At 36.6% G+C, this 20,542-nt stretch overlaps 1 protein-coding gene across 2 annotated transcripts; it reads right to left on the reverse strand.

Annotated features, from left to right (window-relative positions):
• Positions 1–750: 750 nt before the first annotated feature.
• Positions 751–20,204, reverse strand: il1rl1 (interleukin 1 receptor-like 1). 2 transcript variants are annotated; one of them, XM_042001758.1, is made up of 12 exons: positions 20,045–20,201; positions 16,492–16,558; positions 15,889–16,135; positions 15,560–15,743; positions 14,520–14,670; positions 13,639–13,704; positions 13,217–13,343; positions 12,807–12,955; positions 12,575–12,712; positions 9,348–9,512; positions 4,626–4,771; positions 751–1,050 (listed from the first exon to the last, which is right to left on the reverse strand). In XM_042001758.1, exons 2-12 carry the CDS (start codon positions 16,553–16,555, stop codon positions 802–804), a joined length of 1,686 nt encoding a protein of 561 aa, XP_041857692.1. In that variant the 5' UTR covers positions 16,556–16,558; positions 20,045–20,201; the 3' UTR covers positions 751–801. The 2 variants fall into 2 exon arrangements, with proteins under 2 accessions (XP_041857692.1, XP_041857693.1); XM_042001759.1 differs by lacking the exons at positions 751–1,050; positions 4,626–4,771 and adding an exon at positions 7,255–7,501 and having other exon boundaries at positions 20,045–20,204.
• Positions 20,205–20,542: the final 338 nt, after the last annotated feature.

Raw genomic sequence — 20,542 nt, forward strand, 5'->3', positions numbered from 1 at the left:
TTTTTCTCTTGCCTCCCCAGAGTCTCCTCTGAATTTATGTGAGGCAGATGCTCTCCTTACTGCAGGTATTTGTCTGTTCTTTTTCCTTAATAAATTTAGTTAAATTTCTCTCACCCAGACTTTTGGTAATTAAATTTTCTACAACACATGTGCAAAGAAGAATTAGGGTGTAAAAACAATCCTTATACAGCCACTGACCCAACTTGTTTTAGCAATGACAATGTTGACTGATTATAAAAATATTTATATTAGCAAATCTTTAAAAAAATATTGTACAAAACATCCAGGAAAGTAACAGTGAGAGAGATTATATATTTCAATCAATGGAGTTTTTTAGGATCCAAAACAAGAACACCATATAAATATTCTACATTAGGCTGGTCATGTAGGTTGGAATAATGATGTCTGAGGACAAAGATGCTGTCTTAAGAGAGATGAAATTGCTTAAAGACAGTTCTGTCAGTAATGGGATTTCCAGCATTACTCCTGCGTGCAGACACACACTGTCCAAGGAAACAAAATACTGAATACATGTTGAATATGAAAGCTTCAGTAAAACATTGTCATTTTGTACTCAGTCATAATTTTGCTTCTCTATTTTACCCGTAATATATATTTCATTATCAACAGAGGATAAGCAACAGGGAAATAGAAAAATAAACTGAATCTAAAAACTACAGTAACCTCTGCACATAATTGCATCCTTCTTAAAAATCACGTCTTTCAAATTTCATTCACAGGACCGGCACATCAAGACCCTCCTCAGCTTTTATTTACTACAAGTCAAAATTAAACAATGTTTCAGACAATACCAGACAATACATTTTTTTTGGCAGGTGTGATTGGCATCAAGTATCGCACTCTCTTCCAAAAATTAGAGTTCCAAGCTGAGGCCCTCTGCGAGTCTTCTCGCCACTTAATGGGAGCGCTCTCACGAATCAGGTGCTGTAAGCCAGGAGGAAGGTGTGTGTACCCTTGTGGTCCAATGTCCCCCAGCTGGATCAGAATCACATTTGTCTCTGTCTGGACCAGCGCATGGTGGAGCCCGACCTAAAGAAGGATGAAAAGTAATTTGATTTATTTCCTTTTCTGAGGTTTTATGACTTTTATATCCTCCTCATAAAAATGTGAACAGTTTAAACATACAAATATTATCACCCATTGTTACGTCCCCTTCTCAGATCTAGAGGATTTGGGACGATAACAACTTGAACGAACCAGACCAAAGGGAGGATATATAAAAATAACAATAATTTATTATACAAAAACTGGGTTCAAACAAAACAAATACAAACAAAGGGTGTCCTATCTCAGGTTATATATCCTATCTGGTAACAAAAGAAACAAACAGCCAAACAAAAGGTGTCCTTAATTAGGTAAATTGCCGTTAACCAAAATAACAAAAAACAATCTTCAACTCTTTAACGAGGATATCACAAAACAAACCAAAAGATCTCCTAAAGAAATAAAAAACCAAAGCTCTTTTAAATAGAAACCAAAATCTTCTATACAAACTCAAAATATTCACAAAAGAGGAGTGTCTTTTCTCAACTCTTAAGTACTAGCACAATAGTGCAAACAACCAAAATAAGGGAATCTCAAAGCTTAACAAACCACTCAGGTTTTACCACAAATCCAAAACACAGACCAGCGTCTATCACAATCCCAGAGCTTGGCACACTGTGAGTCCAATGAATCACAGCTGCCTCGATTGACGTTGGCAGCTCCTTCTTATGGCTCCAGCAGCGATCTGATTGGGCCAGGCTGGTGGAGGTGCGGTGCAAGCTGTCCAATCCAATAGTGGGCGGTGCCAAAGGACCCAGAAGTGAACGACGCTGTCCAATCCTCAGCATGGCGGGCGGGTCTCTCCAGCCGGATCCAATTCCAGTCAATCAGTCATAGCATTCATTCATGCTTTTACATACATTCTCAGGCGGACGGCCTGGGGATGTAACACCCATGTAAATATTTATCTTATAAATGCTACAGTATTATAAAGGATGTATTGAGTAAGACAGTATTGAGTAAATTCACTGAGGTGCTGCCATGTGATTGGTTGATTTTGTGTTAACAAGCAACTGAAAAGGTGTACCTATTAAAGTGACTAACCAGTCCATATAAAATAAATGTATTCATTGTAAATAAAGTAAAAATAAAATAAGTAATGAGCAAAAATAACCATTAACATTACAGAAGTATCAACTGCAATTTTCTCCCCCAAAACTACTGTTCATTTCATTACCACTGTCATTTATAGCGTGGCCAGGAAGTACAAATCAAAATTACACAAAGAGAAACACTTTTACATGTTCGTGACAGACATAGAAACCATGTTTACATTTACAAAACAATGCTTAAAACACTTTTACCAAGGACTGAACAATTTTACAGTTCAGATAAGACAACTGTACAAAACATGAAACACTTTCACAATCCTTAAACTTAAACAGAAATCTTGCGTAATCAAACATGATCGAACAAAAATGAAAAAGAAGAAACATGGCAACAACCGAAAAACACAACACCCAGCATGGAAGAGGAAATACCTGATGAAGTAATGATGGTGGTGCTGTGACTATAATTACAGCTTTTTCCTGTTGCTTGAACACTTTTACACACAAGCACACAAGAAACAACACTGCGAAATAAACTATTCACATCTGTGTTGAATTGAAACTCTGCTATCAAAACCTAACAATCCTTCGTCAAAATGTCACAAACTGTGACAAAATAATACACACTTGCATCATACGAATACACGTTCAGCCTAGCAGTAACACACTACTATACTAGTGTACTTTATATAAAACACTGCAGTCTTTAATTTTCACTGTTTCTATTGAGTTCATCAGGTAACATTCTGTGAAGCTCAATGCAACACTTTACAAAAAAAAAATGTTTTCACAACAACCACAAATGAAAGTGCTGAAAGGTTACAAATGATATCAACTCAGTACTATAAACTATACTTTACAGTACAGTACTGTAAATACTGTAGCTACAGGGTGGAGTGGAGAGTTGAAGACACACCTGTTTTCCAGTCTGAATGTCCTTATGATGGATGCAACTGTGAACCGGCTTACATGTGGATGGACTCTGCCCAGCTTCCATCATTGTCAGGCCATGATTTATCACATGATCTACTAACGTTCCTCTAATATAATCTGAAATATTGTTCAACCATGTCCTACTCCTCTCTCTCTTTGTCTTCCTCTTCCTCTGCCTCTACCTGTTGCTCTCCCTGCCTTCATGCTTGCAAAGTTCTGAAAATGGCTCAACTAAGGCCTATTTGTGGTTGGCAGATTGGTGATCAGTTTTGTAAGACAGTGTTTTCAGGTGTGTTTCTAAGTGTTTTAAGTCACCCAGTGTCTTTTGTTTTTTGAATAGATGTGTTTTCCCAACGGTACCCATGAGATTTCATTCATAAACGAAGTGTCTAATGTATGAAATAGTGTGTAGTGTGCAGGAGCAATTGTAATGCCGAATTGCAACTGAAGTGCAAAGCAGCGCTTTGCTTCAAGCTTCAACTTTTGTTACTTTGGTCTAAGCCTTTGTCTATAGTGTTCAAGCAACAGGCAAAAACTGAAAAACTAACAGACTGAAGACAACATGAACAGGACTTTATATCCTTCCTTGCTCCTCAGTCAGCTCGCTCTCTGATTGCCTGCATTCTGTTCCATGTCACAATTCCCAGAGTCACAATTCAGGAGTCGTCAGATTTCCACACATGTGAATATTTTTGATTGTAAATATTGAACATGTTTAATGCTTGCGATTGTCGGCCACGCCCCATTCGGAGCCGATTGTCAGGACAAATTCACTCTTAACGCACCTTTGCCGTCCTTGTTGAAGGGGCAAAATCATGACAAAACAGCCCACTAATCTTTATGTGTGTACCCAGCTTTAGAAGACAAACAAAGTCCTGAAAACACTATGAGGTTTGAGTTCATTATAATGCAAGTACAGTAAAGCCACACATTCTGATAGTTATCAGAAATGGTGACCTCTGTGATCCTGGCTTTGTGAGGATCACATTATAGTCCAGACTAAAGGGGTGACAGAGGTCACAATTTCTCATAGATATCAGAATATGTGACTTTACCTGGATTATAATGAATTCAGACTTCAAAACATGTGTTTTTAAGAATGTGCTTGTCTAAGAAGTACTTGCAGAAAAATGTTCACTATCACCCCCGTTGGTCACAGATTCTGATGGGTCACAGATTTTGGTGAAATAACTGGTCATAACTTTGTAATTGTGTTTCCTGAACTTGTAAAAGTGTTTCATGGTTTGTACAATTGTTTTTTTCTGAAATATGAAGTTGTTTAGCCCATGGTAAAAATGTTTCAGCATTATACTTCTGTTTTGTAAATGCAAACATGGTTTCTATGATGTAAATGTGCATCGTGAAAATGTTAAAGTATTTTACTCTATGTAATATTGTGCACTTCCCCCCCACCGTACATTTAGGTCTGGATAGGTAACAATCCAACAACATATTACAGAGAATTAGTATACATGAATTTGTACTCTGTTAAGTCACTTTCATGTCAGTTAATGTAAATGTACTCAAAACTACAATGATTTCCCACCAAAAAAATAACAATTTCTCCAGAAGTCTTACCTGCCAGTCAAACCCTACTATGTCTGAGGTTTCAGGTGAAGTGAGACATTTGTCTGTCATCTCAAATCCTGACCCTACATTCGGGGTGAGGATGACCAACAACCTCCTGCTCTGCCTTATGCATTCCTCCACCTGCTCCAGATGATCTGTTGGATCAGACAAAACATTTTCATGTAGGTTTATATATAGTTGGTGCTTATCTTCAGTCCTTTAAACATATGCTGAAAGGAATAGTCAAAGGAATTAAAGAAAAGGAAGGAACATGGAATTTAACATTTGAATTTCTATATGACATTGCTGTCTTTCATAAATTGTGGAAAACAATGAGAAGAAGGAGGTCCAAACTGACAAAAGCAAGGAGATGAGATGCTTACTAGTGATGCGCGGGTCGGGTTTTTTTCCGACCCGCGGGTCCCGCTCTTTTAAAAAATTTGGACCGCACCAAACCGCCCCGCACCTCCGCTTCTATTTTTTTAACCCGACCCGACCCGCCCCATTAAAACACATGTTATGATATTGACGAATGCTTTTATTTAGTCTGAGAAAGGTGCATATGGTCTTCTAAATTGGCACTGGAAACTGGCAACACAAAATGTATTTTCATTTGAACGTTAAGCCTATAAACATAAATAGGCAAATAAATAAAGTGTTTTAAAGCGTTTAAGTGTTATAAAGCACATAGCCAATGCTGCTGCTGTTGTCTGCACTGATTACCTCGTTGAACCTGTCCCAAACCTGTGATTTAGCCATTTGACCCTCTTTCTTCTTTTTAAGTATGAGGGACGAGAAATGACAAAACAAGAAATAAATATAAAAATAAATATATACACATATAAATAAATAAATGCACAAATAAATGTATAAATGCATAAATAAATAAATATAAAAATAAATAAATATACATATAAATAAATAAATGCACAAATAAATGTGTAAATGCATATATAAATAAATATAAATACAAATAAATACATAAATACATAAATATTTTTATTCCTTTTTGTGTATTTATACATTTATGTATTTATTCATTTATTTATTTCTACATTTTTTTATTTCTACATTTATCTATTTCTACATTCATTTATTTCTACTTTTATTTATTTATTGCTACATTTATTTATGTATTTCTGCATTTCTACATTTATTTATTTCTTCATTTCTGTCTCCGTATGTTAATTAGGTGGGCGGTTCTAACATTTCTCTGCAGCACGATTGGTTAACTGTGACAATCAGACAGAAGCAAAGGATTCATACACGGATTCACATGAATGCATTCGCCTGTTCACGCTTTCATCCACGGTGTGGCAGTGAAGCCTATTTTTCGCTGGTTGCTGCCAGATTTAACCGCGAAACTTAGCAGAGAAATGACAGAAGGGTCCGTGTACGTTCAGGCAATTCGTTTTTTCGTTTTAAACCAAAATCGGAAAAACGGAAGTATCGTCGTTTTTCTGTTTATTCATTTACAATCAAAATCGGAAAAACGGATAAACAGAACCGATTTTCCTTTCCTATCACCAGAATTCAAAGACGAAAAATAAGAAGAACTAAATTAAAAATCCGTCCCGTTTTTGGATTTTGGTAGTTCCTTTTTTTAATTTTTCCTTCTGAATTGAAAGATGAAGACATGTTAACAGGCGGCCCGGAAGTTAAAATAATTCTTTCAAATTAAAAGCCTAGATTAACGCGTAGCTTCGTGCAAGCACATACTGCGTTGACTCATACACAACAATATTAATATGTTCATTCGGGCAGACAGCGACCCTGAGATAATAATAATAATAATAGATAGAAATTAAAGCCTAGTGGGTAACAAGTAACCAGGATTATAATGATTGTTCACAGTGATCACAGTGCTGTGAACTGTTGAGTGTCCTCCAAACCATGTAGTAATGGGTCGTTAAGACTGGTTTATTATTTCCAGAGAAATTCCTAATTTACTACATAGGATTACGTTTTACTTCATTGGAGAGATTTGATGAAGCTTGGAGGACACTTGTTGACGTTGCACCCTTTAAGTAGACAGGACCACGTCTTTGTGTCGGCAACGTATTTCTCCCAGTCCCAGCGGTGCATATAGCCTTCATAATTTTCATTTTTATTGTCAGGAGACAAGTTATTAACTAAACTCTACTGCAACTCAGACACACGCACGCACCGTCTCACTGCGTGCAGGCAGGTGACGCACCGTGTTGCTTATAACGGTCTTGTGTACAATAATAAACCAGTTCTGCACCAGCCTCTTAACGACCCATTATTTGAGTCAGGTGTGCTGCAGTATGGACATACTGAAAACCTGCAGCCCCCCCAGTTGGGGATGCCTGCTCTGTGTCAATTCAGACACACAGGCACGCACCGTCTCACTGTGCGCAGGCAGGTGACCTACGTGTTTCTCATAACTGTCCCACATTTACAACAATAAACCAGAGTAGAACAATTAATCGTTGTCAAAAAGAACTGAAATGTTTCTGCTTGATGAGTATATTTTCCATAAAATGTATTTTGCTCCAATATAGGCCGTAACAACATCTGCATACAGTACAGGCTATGTTCTTATAATAAACTTATCACGTTATAACGTGATATGGTCCGATTTTTTTTTTTTTTTTTTTTTTTTTTGGGTGACAGCTCCACGCTTATTCTATGGTGACATAAACATAGAAACAGGTCTTGATTACACCCTAATTTCACTCAGGCTCCATATCAGGCACTGTTGTGGAAACTGTGGCAACAGCCTTCTTTGTACATCGGACTGGATGGTATATTGTTCAATCTTTGGCATTCCCACATGGAATAAAGTCTTCAGTATGTGTAGCCTGCCAAAAATCCAGTCCATTTCCTTCCTCTGCCACCTTGTGGTGATTCAGTAACAGCAGCTGTGTAAAGAAATAGAATATTAGAAGTTTTCCTGCGCTGTACTGATGAAACAACTTTTCTAGACTCCATTTACATTTACTATTGAGAAAACTACACAAAATGACCTACCCACTGAAAAAATCTGAATGAAAATGCTGATTTTCCGCTTTGGCAGATTAAGTTGTTCACCATGTTATATGACGGCTTGGCACAGATAAATTGCAGACGTTCAACGTAACTTAGCCATCAAGGAATAATAGCTATGAATAGTTCACAGCACTGTGATCACTGTTAACAATCATTATAATCCTGGTTACTTGTTACCCACTAGGCTTTAATTTCTATCTGTTATTATTATTATTATCTCGGGGTCGCTGTCTGCCCGAACGAACATATTAATATTGTTTTGTATGAGTTAACGTATGTGCTTGCACAATGCTACGTGTTAATCTAGGCTTTTAATTTGAAAGAAATATTCTAACTTCCGGGCCGCCTGTTAACATGTCATCATCTTTCAATTCAGAAGGAAAAATAAAAAAAAGGAATTACCAAAATCCAAAAACAGGGTGGATTTTAAATTAGGTTGTTGTTGTTTGTCGTCTTTGAATTCTGGTAATAGGAGAGGAAAATTGGTTCTGTTTATCCGTTTTTCCAATTTTGATTGTAAATGAAAAAACAGAAAAACGACGATACTTCCGTTTTTCCGATTTTGGTTTAAAACGAAAAATTTGCCTGAACGTACATGGAACTTCCTCCAGACTGTCCAATGCAGCCGAGTCAACCTCCACATCCATCTCAGCTTGGAGCTGAACTAAATCCTCCATGATCCGTGCCAAACGAAACTGGAGGTAGTCGTTTGCTTCATTTTGTTCGATATCATTCGCAATGACCTTAAGTCATTGGCGACGGCTGCAAAAGAACTTTCCATTCGTAGGCCTAGCAAATTGACCAACCAAAACAACAACTCATACACTCGAATCTAGGCAGTAGCAGTAGATGGGAGCATACGCACCTCTCCAACCTATCGCGCTGCAGAGAAATGTTAGAACCGCCCACCTAATTAACATACGGAGACAGAAATGAAGAAATAAATAAATGTAGAAATGCAGAAATACATAAATAAATGTAGCAATAAATAAATAAAAGTAGAAATAAATGAATGTAGAAATAGATAAATGTAGAAATAAAAAAATGTAGAAATAAATAAATGAATAAATACATAAATGTATAAATACACAAAAAGGAATAAAAATATTTATGTATTTATGTATTTATTTGTATTTATATTTATTTATATATGCATTTACACATTTATTTGTGCATTTATTTATTTATATGTATATTTATTTATTTTTATATTTATTTATTTATGCATTTATACATTTATTTGTGCATTTATTTATTTATATGTGTATATATTTATTTTTATATTTATTTCTTGTTTTGTCATTTCTCGTCCCTCATACTTTCTTCTTTTTAAGGACGTAAACTCCCGAACGAATGTTATTCAACACTTCTTCTTCCATCTTTTGTTGCTTATCTGCATGGCGCTTTCTGCACGTAGCCTGCGTAGCCTACTACGCGCCTACGTGGACATTACGTTACAAAACGTGACCTGTGTTTAAATAACTGATAAATATTTTGTCTTACATATTATAGTAACAAAATGTAGACACTGATTAAGGTCTTTACTTTCAGTTTGACAAAAAATAAAATTAATAGATAGAACTAGATATTTCAGAATAGTAAACCACACCAACCCGCCCGGCAGTGAAGCGAAATTTCTTTGACCCGCCCCAACCCGACCCGCGGGTAACCCGCGGGACCCGCGGGTTAGGAGGCGGCCCGCGCATCACTAATGCTTACCTTCCCCCGGTACGTCATCTCTTCCCTGGATGAAGAGTCGATATCCGCACTTATCCTCGAGGACAGAGGGTAAAATCTTTGTAACAAAGCTGGAGAGTTTGTCCTCTGTGACTTTGTCCAAGCTCTGTGATTGATAAACCACATAAGCATCGTACAATCTCGCATCTGGGAAACACAGAAAGTCTGTTATGTATTCATTAAAGTCGCACTATGCATCTTTCTGACCTTAAAAATATTTGTTTCTGACTCGCTTTGATAGCACTGTGACATTTATTATGATCGTTCCACCCTTAGCACACACTGTCCCGAAGCAGAAAAACTATGCTTCAAACCTTTTATTCCCAGGACACTGTGACTTTAAATCAGCATTTCACCTTACAGTACATTCCAGCAACTGAATATCAACACACTAACTTTTTTTAATGCACACTGTGGCTGATCCATCAAAGAAATACAGGATGAGAAAAAGTGAGAAGAAGTGTCAGAGCAAGAGGTAAGACAAGAGTCAACATTAGAATAACTTTTACTGGCTGGTGGGAGCTCAGAGAAGAGACAGGACGCAAGTTAGATGCCGAATTAGCCTTCATTAGGCAGGGCCAAAGTAAGAAAATCTGCTAAGGTCCAGTAGCGCAACTTTAAAGTGCAAGAGTGCTGTAATTTAACTATCGACAACGTTTTTTACTCAGTTTTCTTTTAGGATGTAACCACAGCTTCATATGATGGGCACACATTATAGTAAAACCTCTCATACACTATACTGAAACTGCCTCTTATATATTATACTGAAATTTCCTTTCATATACTATACTGAAATGCTCTTAAACACTATACTGAAATGCTCTTATATACTATACTGAAACTGCCTCTTATATATTATACTGAAATTTCCTTTCATATACTATACTGAAATGCTCTTAAACACTATACTGAAATGCTCTTATATACTATACTGAAATTTCCTCTCATATACTATACTGAAATGCTCTTATACACTATACTGAAATGCAGCTCCTTGTCTCATCCTTGACTCAGTGTTTGATAAAGGAAGTTCTCAACCCTATGTTACTGTTTTCATTTGTCAGTGTTTAAGTCGGTGTTGAAGCACCGTGCTTATGTAACTGAGATAGTAACTGTGTTGTTGTATTTATAACATTATATTAAAATTTGTGGCCGGGACACAGACATTTTCAACTTGTCATCTTGTTTGCAGAAACAAGCAGGTGTAGCTTCTGTTCAATGGCAGTGGGATTGTTTAATTCTATTGATGTGGTGATGAGTTTATGATGACTAAGTGAAGCAGCTGGCTTTTTCAATACTATACTGGCTTCAGCAGATACTATTAGAAGGGTTAGGTCTAACACGATAGCAACCGGATAACTGACAGTAGCAAGTCTGAATGAGAACACGTTAACTAGCCACCTAGCATAATTCAGCCATTAAGATATGCAGTGATGGCAAAGGAAGACCTGGACAGCACTGGACAACATACTTTTCATCTGCATTTAGAGTATTCTCCAGGATATGACTTACAGTGCTGTCCAGGTCTTCATTTAACAGCACTGTATATACCAATGGCTGAGGCATGTCCCCATTCAGACTCACTACTGTCGGTTGTCCGGCTGATGTCGCTTTAACCCGTAATAGTCTCTGCTGAGGCTAGAATAGTATTGGAGATGCCAGCTGCTTCACTGAGATTACTTCCAGGCTACTGAACAGATAGTAATACAGCACAAGTCTTCGCAAAACATCTGTCATGATGTTCTCCAACTTCTTCTTCTTCGGTTTGTTTTGAAAATGTGCTCCTGTTTTTTTCTACTACGTGACATCCGTTTCAACTGAAATGACTTCCTTTCCAAGTGAAATTTGCTCTCACACACACTAGTAGAATTCCTTTCATACATGTTAGTGAAATGTGATTTTAGAAATTTGACTATAGTGTGTGAATGATTTCAGTATAGTATTTAAGAGGAGATTTTATTATAGTATCTGAGAGCATTTCAGTATAGTATATTAGAGCAGATTTCAGTATGGTGTATGACAGGCTTTACTATAATGTGTGAATAATTTCAGTATAATATATGAGAGGTTTCAGTATAATGTGTGAATGACTTAAATTTCACATGTGTCTGTGAGAGGGTAATTCTGAATAATGTCTCAAACGGCCCCTCATAGCTTCGTGTGTGGTTGATGAATGTGAACGTTGATGATAAAACTAATTCAGAGCACTAAAATAAAAAAATAAAACAGCTTCAACTTTTATCTTGAAGATTAAATGCAAGTAATTTTGTTTCAATGTGCATTTGCTTCTGCTTGTTTGTTGCATTTTGCTCATTTTACATTTCTTTGTGGTTTTTTGATGTCTAGTTTTGGCCTCATGTAGTCTCTGTTATGTTTATCTTATTTGTTAATTTAGTTCTCTTTTGAGTTGCTTTAATTCTTTCATATTGTTTTGGTATTGTTGTTCTGTGAAGCTTTGTGGTCAGTTTGTTTCCTTGTAAACTTCACAGACTCTTTGAATGTGAAAGTGATTTAAGTGACATGAATGACATGAATTAAGTGACATTAATTAACTCATTGAGGGCTTTAGTAAGTAGCCAACAGGTGAGATAGATCCATTTAAATTTGTAGTGATACACACCAAGACCTGTAAAAATAAAATAAAAAAAAATAAATAAACAAAAATGGGCTAAAATGACTCTAGACCTTTTTCCTTGTTCAGTGGGGTGTAAAGCCATGAATAAGATAACTTGTTTTGCTTATATATCCTTTGACCAGTACTTTTAAACACAAAACTCTCAGGAAGAGGAAGCTAATTTTAAAAAGTCACATGCAAGTGTAAGTATCTCCGTAATGCTCTTAACAATATAAGACATGCATAAATGCTAGCATCTGTCTAAAAGCTGCAACTTCCAACCACAGCATCAGGGCAGGCCCAAACCTGTGGCAGCTAACAGCTGCATGCATACAAAACCTGCCAGTGCATTTCTAATACAGTAACAGAAACTGAACATATTACCACATTACATTTGTTTAGTATGTTCCTGCTGTAGCAGCTGAAAACTTCTTACAGCTTCCGCTAGCAACTCATCTCTTTGGTATATCACAATGTATGAATGTTTAACTATAGAGCCCCCAACCAGCAAGATGTGAGGACTTTTTCCTTCATTGTTTTATGTGGATTATATATATTTTTTATTTGTTTAAAGGAATAATCATTTACTCTTTACCTTTGTCATGGCAACCCCGCATGAAGTAGGGTCTGAGGAGCAGAGCAAGGTCAATCGCAAAGTATTTGACCAGGACAACGGCAAACACACAGATTAACAACACACACACTGTTCCAATGACCAGAGGAAAGGCTGACTCTAGAAGAAAAATAAAAAATGTGCATATTGTCAACAAATACCACAAAACATTTATAGTCTATCATTTGCTGTAAATTAGGTCCTCTGGACTGACCTCTTTGCTTGAGCGTTAAGATAGTATAATTTCCTTTGTACAAGCCCTTGCCAATGCACTTAAACTCGCGTTGGAAATCTTCAGCTGATACTTTTTCAATTGTCAGTGTGGCGGTGCTGATAGTATTCATTGAAGGCTCCTGAATTATTCTATCAAAGGACACAAAATTTAGTTTATTGAAAAAGAAGATCAAATAATATTGCTGGTTAGCAAGAGGAAAAAGATTCACTCCACCTTATAATCAGTAAAGAAAAATCCTAATTGTATTAACTTCAAATAAACAAACATAACTTGATAGATGTGAATGTGCAGGGTTTCTCCTTGTACTCCAAACATACTCCATTAAAATTTTCTAAGTTGTTTTTAAAATACACTGACAGTTTAGAAAGGAATATAATATACAGGCTTACGTTGTGGAGGTTTGACTGTAACCATCCATTTGACTGATTTCCTTCCCATTAACAAGCCAGCTTGCATCACAGTGTTTTGTTGTATGTTTCCCACAGAAAATTGAGCAATTTAACTTGATCCTGAAGCCTGAAAGACAGAATATATGAGAGAGGTTTAATCTTCGCCGTGCATTCACACAACTTCCAGTTTCAAGAGATTCATTGTCCTGGCAACAATTTCTCATTTATTTTATTGAGTCTTCTCACAAAGAGGACGGTCAGACATCTGGAGGCAGTTTGAACTTTGCAGCACTGACTCACAGCCGCTGCTAAATTACAACACATGAAATTACACAAATTCATTCAAACCTGAACTCTACAATAAGTTAACACAAGCACTGTATTTGTTACAATATGATGGTTGTTAGCTAAACTTTGGCTACCTTTATCAGCAAACTGCTCCTTTTCAGTTGGAGAGAGGATTTCTACGTCACGATGGGAAACTTGCTCTGAAAAAAGAAGACACAGTGATGAGTTCTCCATTTCGCTCAGTCTTGACTGGATATTGGGCAGTATTCACATTACAGTGTAAAAACTATCCATGTATGCAGGAATAAACAGATTAAGCTGAAGAGTGCTCTGGTCTAATTCATGCATTCAGAGCAGAAAGTGTTGTTTTGTCTGTCAAAACTATGGACAAGCAAAGGACCAAAATCCACATAGACCACTGTTTCAGTATCACTCAGTCTTCTTTGTCTTTATCTGTCTGTCTCAGTTCATCGATATCTATATCTAATCCCATATCTATATCTATATCTATGTTTATATGTATATCTATATCTATCCCTCTGTGTCTGTTACTATCTTTTTGTCTCTGTTTTGCATCTGGTTGTTTCCATTTCCTCTATTGGTTAGCACTTTAAAACTACAGAGGACCAAAGTCCTGTACAAACATTGCAGTTAAAAACATAAGTAGCATCGTACATGAAGCATAAAACAACAAAATAAGCTAAGACATAATATAAAAAAAAACATGAGTAATACTAAACACAATAAAATCAATAAATAAATCAATGAATAAAATCAGCATCTCAAGAGGAGTCAAAGGGCAAAGAGAAAAGAGAAAAGGGGGGTTTTACCAAGAGACTTAAGCTCAGGCAGAGAAGAGGTCTGTATAATGTGGAGTGGCAGATTATTTCACAATTTAGGGGCAGTAACAGCAAATGCACGGTCCCCTTCAAGTTTCATCTTTGTCTTCGGGACTCTCAGGAGCAGCTGAATACTCACTAAATATTAACTAAATCCTGTAGAATCGGTCTCTAACCTAGAAGAATTAGCTCCCTAGTAGCTGATGAGTTGTACATCCTGTGATGGTGTGTCCAGGTGCAAACACAGGTGTAGATGCCTTCATCGTCCTTGGTAGCATTTGTTACCCACACGTTACTGGAATGTTCTCCCGGAAGAAGATTGCTGTCCTGAATCAACAGGGGACGCAAATCAATTAATTACAAGTTAAAATAGATCAAAACAAAAGCAGTTTCAAGTTCCCATGTGATGACTTTTCTTTGTTTGTATATCACTATAGAGCTGCATGCTGATCGAAACTGAATGAAGTTTGAATAAAATAAAAAAAGAAAAAATGAATTTCAGTTCCCAAAGTTGTTAACATGCTTGACTTGTTAAATGTAATTAATGAGTCAAGTATGAATGAACATTTAGAAAAGTCTAGTTTAACAATCTAAATAATAGCTGTTGTATTTAACAAGCAGTACTTTAGTTTTCAGAGGAATACTGCCTTTATCATATGCACATTACCATAAATATCAAATATCTTGCAGCACTAGCTAAGATAAGGGTCAGTTGCTATTACAAAGCTGCATTAGAGCAGAAATTCATTACTTTATATCTTGTTTCTTTGTAACACACTACTTAGGGCTGCAGCTGCTAAGATTTCTTTTCTTCTTTCAACAAATACTCTGTTAATGACTAAAAACTTTCTCCACCCTTCAAATTTTATTTTTAAATAATGTTATATTTGCAAGAGCAGGTACTAGAGAAGAATGCTGACTTCTTTATAGCATCATGCGATAAATTCATTTCAATATAAAACTGTCATGCTTGCCAGTTCAATCATTTCCTGTAATTGCAGGCCCTCATCATCCTCTTAATCAATGCTGCAAGCAATCTATGTTTCTAAAATATCCTCACCATCTAAATAAACCTGTAAATAATTTAATAAACAAGTTTGCTAACGTATGAAATCAAATCAGTTTTCAAAGTCACATTAAGTTACTAATTGGAAACTAAAACGTAACTGCTTTTCACTATGACAGCAGGTGTCACTATAATTACAGGTGGCCGTACCTTGTACCAGGTGAAGTTTCCCACGAAGTTTTCACATGTTGTCTTTATACGTTGTGGACATGTAATCTTTTTATTTTGGTCTGAGTTTTTAATGGCTAGATAGTTTAGGTTCCCTTGATAGCTTGCACTGTAGACTTCAACTTTTGCATTGTAGATGGTACATTTCCCTGAAGACTGTGTGTGTCTGTAGCAGAGGCAAAAAGGGGTGCCCATATTAACAGATAATCTCAAAGAATAGAATAGATTTTAGAGCTTGAAACACAAAAACATGCCATGTAAATGGTAAAACAATAAGCAGTTTCTTGATAAATTACAAACAGTGTTCTTACTTGGCGGTGTAATTGCCAGAATTAGCAATCTTCACATTTAAGAAAAAGAGTCCTCCTCCATGGTAATGTATTTCGTTATTCTCATCTGTGGTTATTTCCTCAATCTGTGAGCCATTTTTGTACCACATAAACTCTTCATCAGGTAGTTTAGGGTCATCCAGAGTGTAAGGCTCAAAGTAAAAAGCTTCACCTTCAATAAGCTTAAAAATTTCCAATTTTGTTTTAAAGCATTCAGACTTCATTGCCTCTGAAAATTAGAATAAAGATGATTGTTAAAGGAAAAATATTCATTTTTTAATAAATACATATAGAATTAACACAAAAGTACTAATCAATCCGTCCAGGAATTTGAGACGTTGCGTTTGCAACTATTAATGCAAATTCACCAACCGCTGCAAATTCTGCATGCCCTGCAATTTTATCCAATCACCACAACTTTAATGCAACTTTGACCAATCGCAACACTCCTTCTCTCTCTGCATCATGCCTTTTATCTGCACTCCGTCTTCTGTTACAGGAATTGCCATCCTACAGTCAAACCATGAACTGATGTTTTAATCCACTGTTTTGTGTTTGCATTCCTCATAACAACATGCACACTACCTGGTCTGATTTCAGATATGGATATCACTCCAGCAATGAAGAAGAGAAGCAGGGATGCATCCATTTGCTGAAAGCGACAAAAAAAAACATTTCACACAGTTTGACATTTTTGTGAAGCAATAACCACTTCTCTGTTTGGCTGCAAATTGACCTATTGATTCACTCTTAGCCCTTTAAGAAAACATGTCACAATGCTGAAACAGGAAACTTTCTCTAAAAACTATCTTTGTAGAGCAGTGAGATAATCACAGTTGTTAAATAAGTGGAAAGTTCTTATCAGATGACAAAGTGGTTGTTTGAAGGACACAGTTCAGCCATGTGAGATGACTGTCAGCAGGAAATTTAACTGCATTAGTGTTTCCTTTTGATGCTTTGTTTTTCAAAGTTGTATAAAACTGAAGTGTTCCTTTGAGTTTACACAGGCACAAATACTCAGTTTACTTTGCCTGACCAGCCTGTACAAAGATCCAATCCTGCCCTGCTTGGCCCCCATCCTTTTCTCCTTTTTGTTACCTCAACATATTACAATTTACCCACTCAAGTTGTCAGGAATGGGTTAGAATAAACACAGACCTAACTTTTTTTTTTTTAGCATCAAGACTTTTCCAAAAAGTTTTGATGTTGAGTAAAATATAGATAAAAACAGAATTTAGTCATTGCAAATTTCATAACCCATATTTTAGTCCCACAAAACACAAGATAAAACACAAACCAGATGATGAAACTGAGACATTTTACCATTTCATGGGAAATATTAGATTTTTTTTTTATTTGTTGGCAGTAACACATCTAAATGAAGTTGGTTTAAATACTCCAAAAAAGATACTTTTAGCCATTGAGAAAGAGAGACGACCACGCAAACCAAGTTGAGTAATTCCTGCAAAATTCTTTCCTCAACCACACAATGGTTTCCATTGAAGTAAAAAAAAAATGCTTCAGAAAAGACTATCTGACGATCTGACTATGTCACAGCTGGGGAGAAAAATAACTTAATGATTTTAAAAGCTATGTTCAAGAAAATATTGTTTTTCTGATATTTTCAAAATCTGGGACTGACCCTGAATGGCTGACCAAAGGGTGAACAGTCCTGATACTGAAAGATCCCCAGAAGGGAACAGTCCCATCCAACTATTGATTGATAGCTCTTGTCTGGCATTATAGCAGCTAAGATAAGTGGGCACATGGATCAATACATGACAGAGGCACAGAAAGACATTGGTAAAAATATCAGAGGAGCAAAACACCAGCTGCTGGTTGACAGAGTTGCCGCCCAAGACTGCAAAACCAGGCAGACAAAGCGGTGCATTGCCTGGATTGATTACGAGAAAGACTGTGATTCAATGCTACATACATGGAACCTGGAATGCCTGCAGCTGTACAAGATTAACAACATTCTAAGAGCCTTCATTGCAAACTCATTGAGGCTGTGGCAGACCACCCTTGAGGCCAACTTCAAGCTTGTCGTGCAAGTCTCCATTAAATGTGGTATATACCAAGAAGATGCTCTGTCCCCACTACTGTTCTGCATAGACCTCGTCTATACAGATGACATCAAGCTGTACACTGAGTGCATGAGACACTGACTCACTGATCCATACCACTAGGATCTACAGCAGGGACTTCCTGAAATGCCATTATGACTGGAGAAATGTGGCCAAATGGTAACAAAGAGAGGGATGGTAGTCCATACAGAGGGCATTGCACTCCCAGAGGGCAGAATAGCAGATGATGAACAGTTCTACAGGTTCCTTAGCATGCCATAGGCAAATGGCAACCAGGAATAGGGCACAAAGGAAGCTGTAACAGTTTAATATCTGCAACGAGTAAAGCAAGTCCTGAGAAGTCAGCTCAATGACAAAAGCAAGGTATGGGCAATTAACTGCTATGCCCTGCCAGTGATCAGATAACCTGTTGAGATACACATATATTTACATTACAATATATATATATATATATATATATATATATATATATATATATATATGTATGTATATACTACAAAGCTGTACAGTATACTAAGCTGTACACTATACTACGAGGCTGGATTTTCTATTATCCAAGTAACTTTGGGGTTAACCCGGGGTTTCCTTACTACAATGCTGGTTTACTTCTTACCGGGGTAATCACCATGGTAACTGACCTGGGATGACTAACCTGCTCTGAAGTAGGTTATGTTCTGTTTAACAGATTAGCATCACTTCCTGACTAATCAGTTATCTTGGAAAATGGCCTGCCCGTTCTTATAGCATAATTCGGATTAAATCCAGTCTTTCTGTGTTTAGGAATCCAGCTCTCTAACCAGGTTCACATTTCACTCACACCCTTCCGCACTATCAGAGTACTTTGTGCTTCTGTCTTGGACAAACTTGGAAATCCAACTTCTAATTGGCAACTTTCTCTCAGTTGGAAGTTGGAAATTCTGTTTTCTATTGATCTATTAGGACAATTATCTACAGAACTCAAAAGCAAGGCGTCTTTCCTGCAGCAGAAACCTTGCATATGTGCAGACTTGTCTTTTTGACGTCTTAGGAAGTTGTTAACTGTGCAAGAAAACCTCCCTCACATATAAATATAGCATATAGTTCTAGTTCTAGAATGAAGTTCTAATAATATGCCACTTCTGTGACGTTCTTTTCCTCTTTAGTTTGGCTTGGGCTTTTTGCGAAGTCAGGAAAATCACATCTGAGTGTTTGGAATGTTGTAGAAGTCAGTAGATTCTTATTCCTTTTTGCGTAATTGTGCCTGTTATTATTGGGTTTATTCTAGCATTGCTTGTATTCATTTCTTTTGTACAACAGGTCCTAGTTTGCTAAGTGCTACACACATCCCTCTTTGTTTTGTTAGTTCCTACATCTCTATATTTAACTTATCCCAGGTTTCCTTTGTTCTTTTTCAATCTCATTCCTTTCAGTCAGCATTTCTTGATACTGTTGTGAAATGTAGGATTAAGTTTCTGTCCTGAAAGGTTTTTTTTTTTTTTTTTTTTAATCACAGTGAGATTAAGCTAATCTTTTGCTTGTTATTCTCTGCCTACCTAAATCTTTCTGTTGGAGTCCTTACTTCAACCACTTTGCAACATTTTTGCTAATAATGACACTGCTTCATTTGTAAAAATTAATTGTAGCTACAGTTTGATTATCACATTACCACATAACACTTGTAGCAACTTAATAACCACATAAACAACATATGGTATTACCTCATATTTCTTAGTTTGGCATAAACACAGAATGACATGTTTCCACAACACCTGATGGGCTCTGGTTGGATCACAGTGTGTTACTATTAACTGATTAATGTAATTTAATAAATCAAATGTAGGCAAATTTACTTTTTTAACTGATGTACACAATAGATAAAATGCATGAATTAATTAACATGTACTTTTTCAGCACATATATCATCTGTAACTAGTTGCATATATTAAATCCTTAAGAATAATATATATATATATATATATATGTATATATATATAAACCTTATAGTCTTCTAACAGAACATTGTAGTTGCAATTAAACAGCACAAGAATACTAATAAGTAACCATGTGCTTACCTTGTATGTGCCTCAGTTACAGCTAAAGTGAAGTAACAGTCTTGCTTAACTGTTGCGCTCCTTCTGAGGGTTTTATATCTGCTGTTCACCAGCTGAGCACAACAGGGGGAGACGCTACTGCTGCATTGCGGAAATAGCAATGCTCACGCAAGCTTGCACTGCTGTCTGTATGAGGGTGTTGCTTTGATGTCTGTTCATTGTGAACAGTCTAGTCCAAACCCCTCAGCTTTGCCACTGCTTAATTTAACTAAAGGTCAACTAGAACCTCCAGAAAGTATCTGTCATTTAAATAACATTGTATAAATGGCTGCAGAGGGAGCTGCAGAAAGGACTTTCTACAGAAACAAATGAAACTTTAAAGAGGCTATAAATGACACAACTAAGCTGTATACAGCAAGTTTGATCTCAGGGTTAATCAGTAAATGGACAATTATTTTTATCTATAAAGATGAGCGCCAATTTTATAGATAAATTGATTACCTGATGAAGAAGGAGTCC

The sequence above is a fragment of the Melanotaenia boesemani genome, chromosome 12 (assembly GCF_017639745.1).
Source record: "Melanotaenia boesemani isolate fMelBoe1 chromosome 12, fMelBoe1.pri, whole genome shotgun sequence".
Taxonomy (NCBI): Eukaryota; Metazoa; Chordata; class Actinopteri; order Atheriniformes; family Melanotaeniidae; genus Melanotaenia; species Melanotaenia boesemani.

Excerpts from the sequence above, each read along its gene's own strand:
- il1rl1 (XM_042001758.1), bottom strand. The coding sequence starts at position 16,555 with ATGGATGCATCCCTGCTTCTCTTCTTCATTGCTGGAGTGATATCCATA. Across the intron at positions 15,744-15,888 it reads TCTGGCAATTACACCGCCAA|ACACACACAGTCTTCAGGGA; the intron begins GTAAGAACACTG and ends CCTCTGCTACAG. Across the intron at positions 4,772-9,347 it reads AGATGACGTACCGGGGGAAG|ATCATCTGGAGCAGGTGGAG; the intron begins GTAAGCATTAGT and ends CTGATCCAACAG.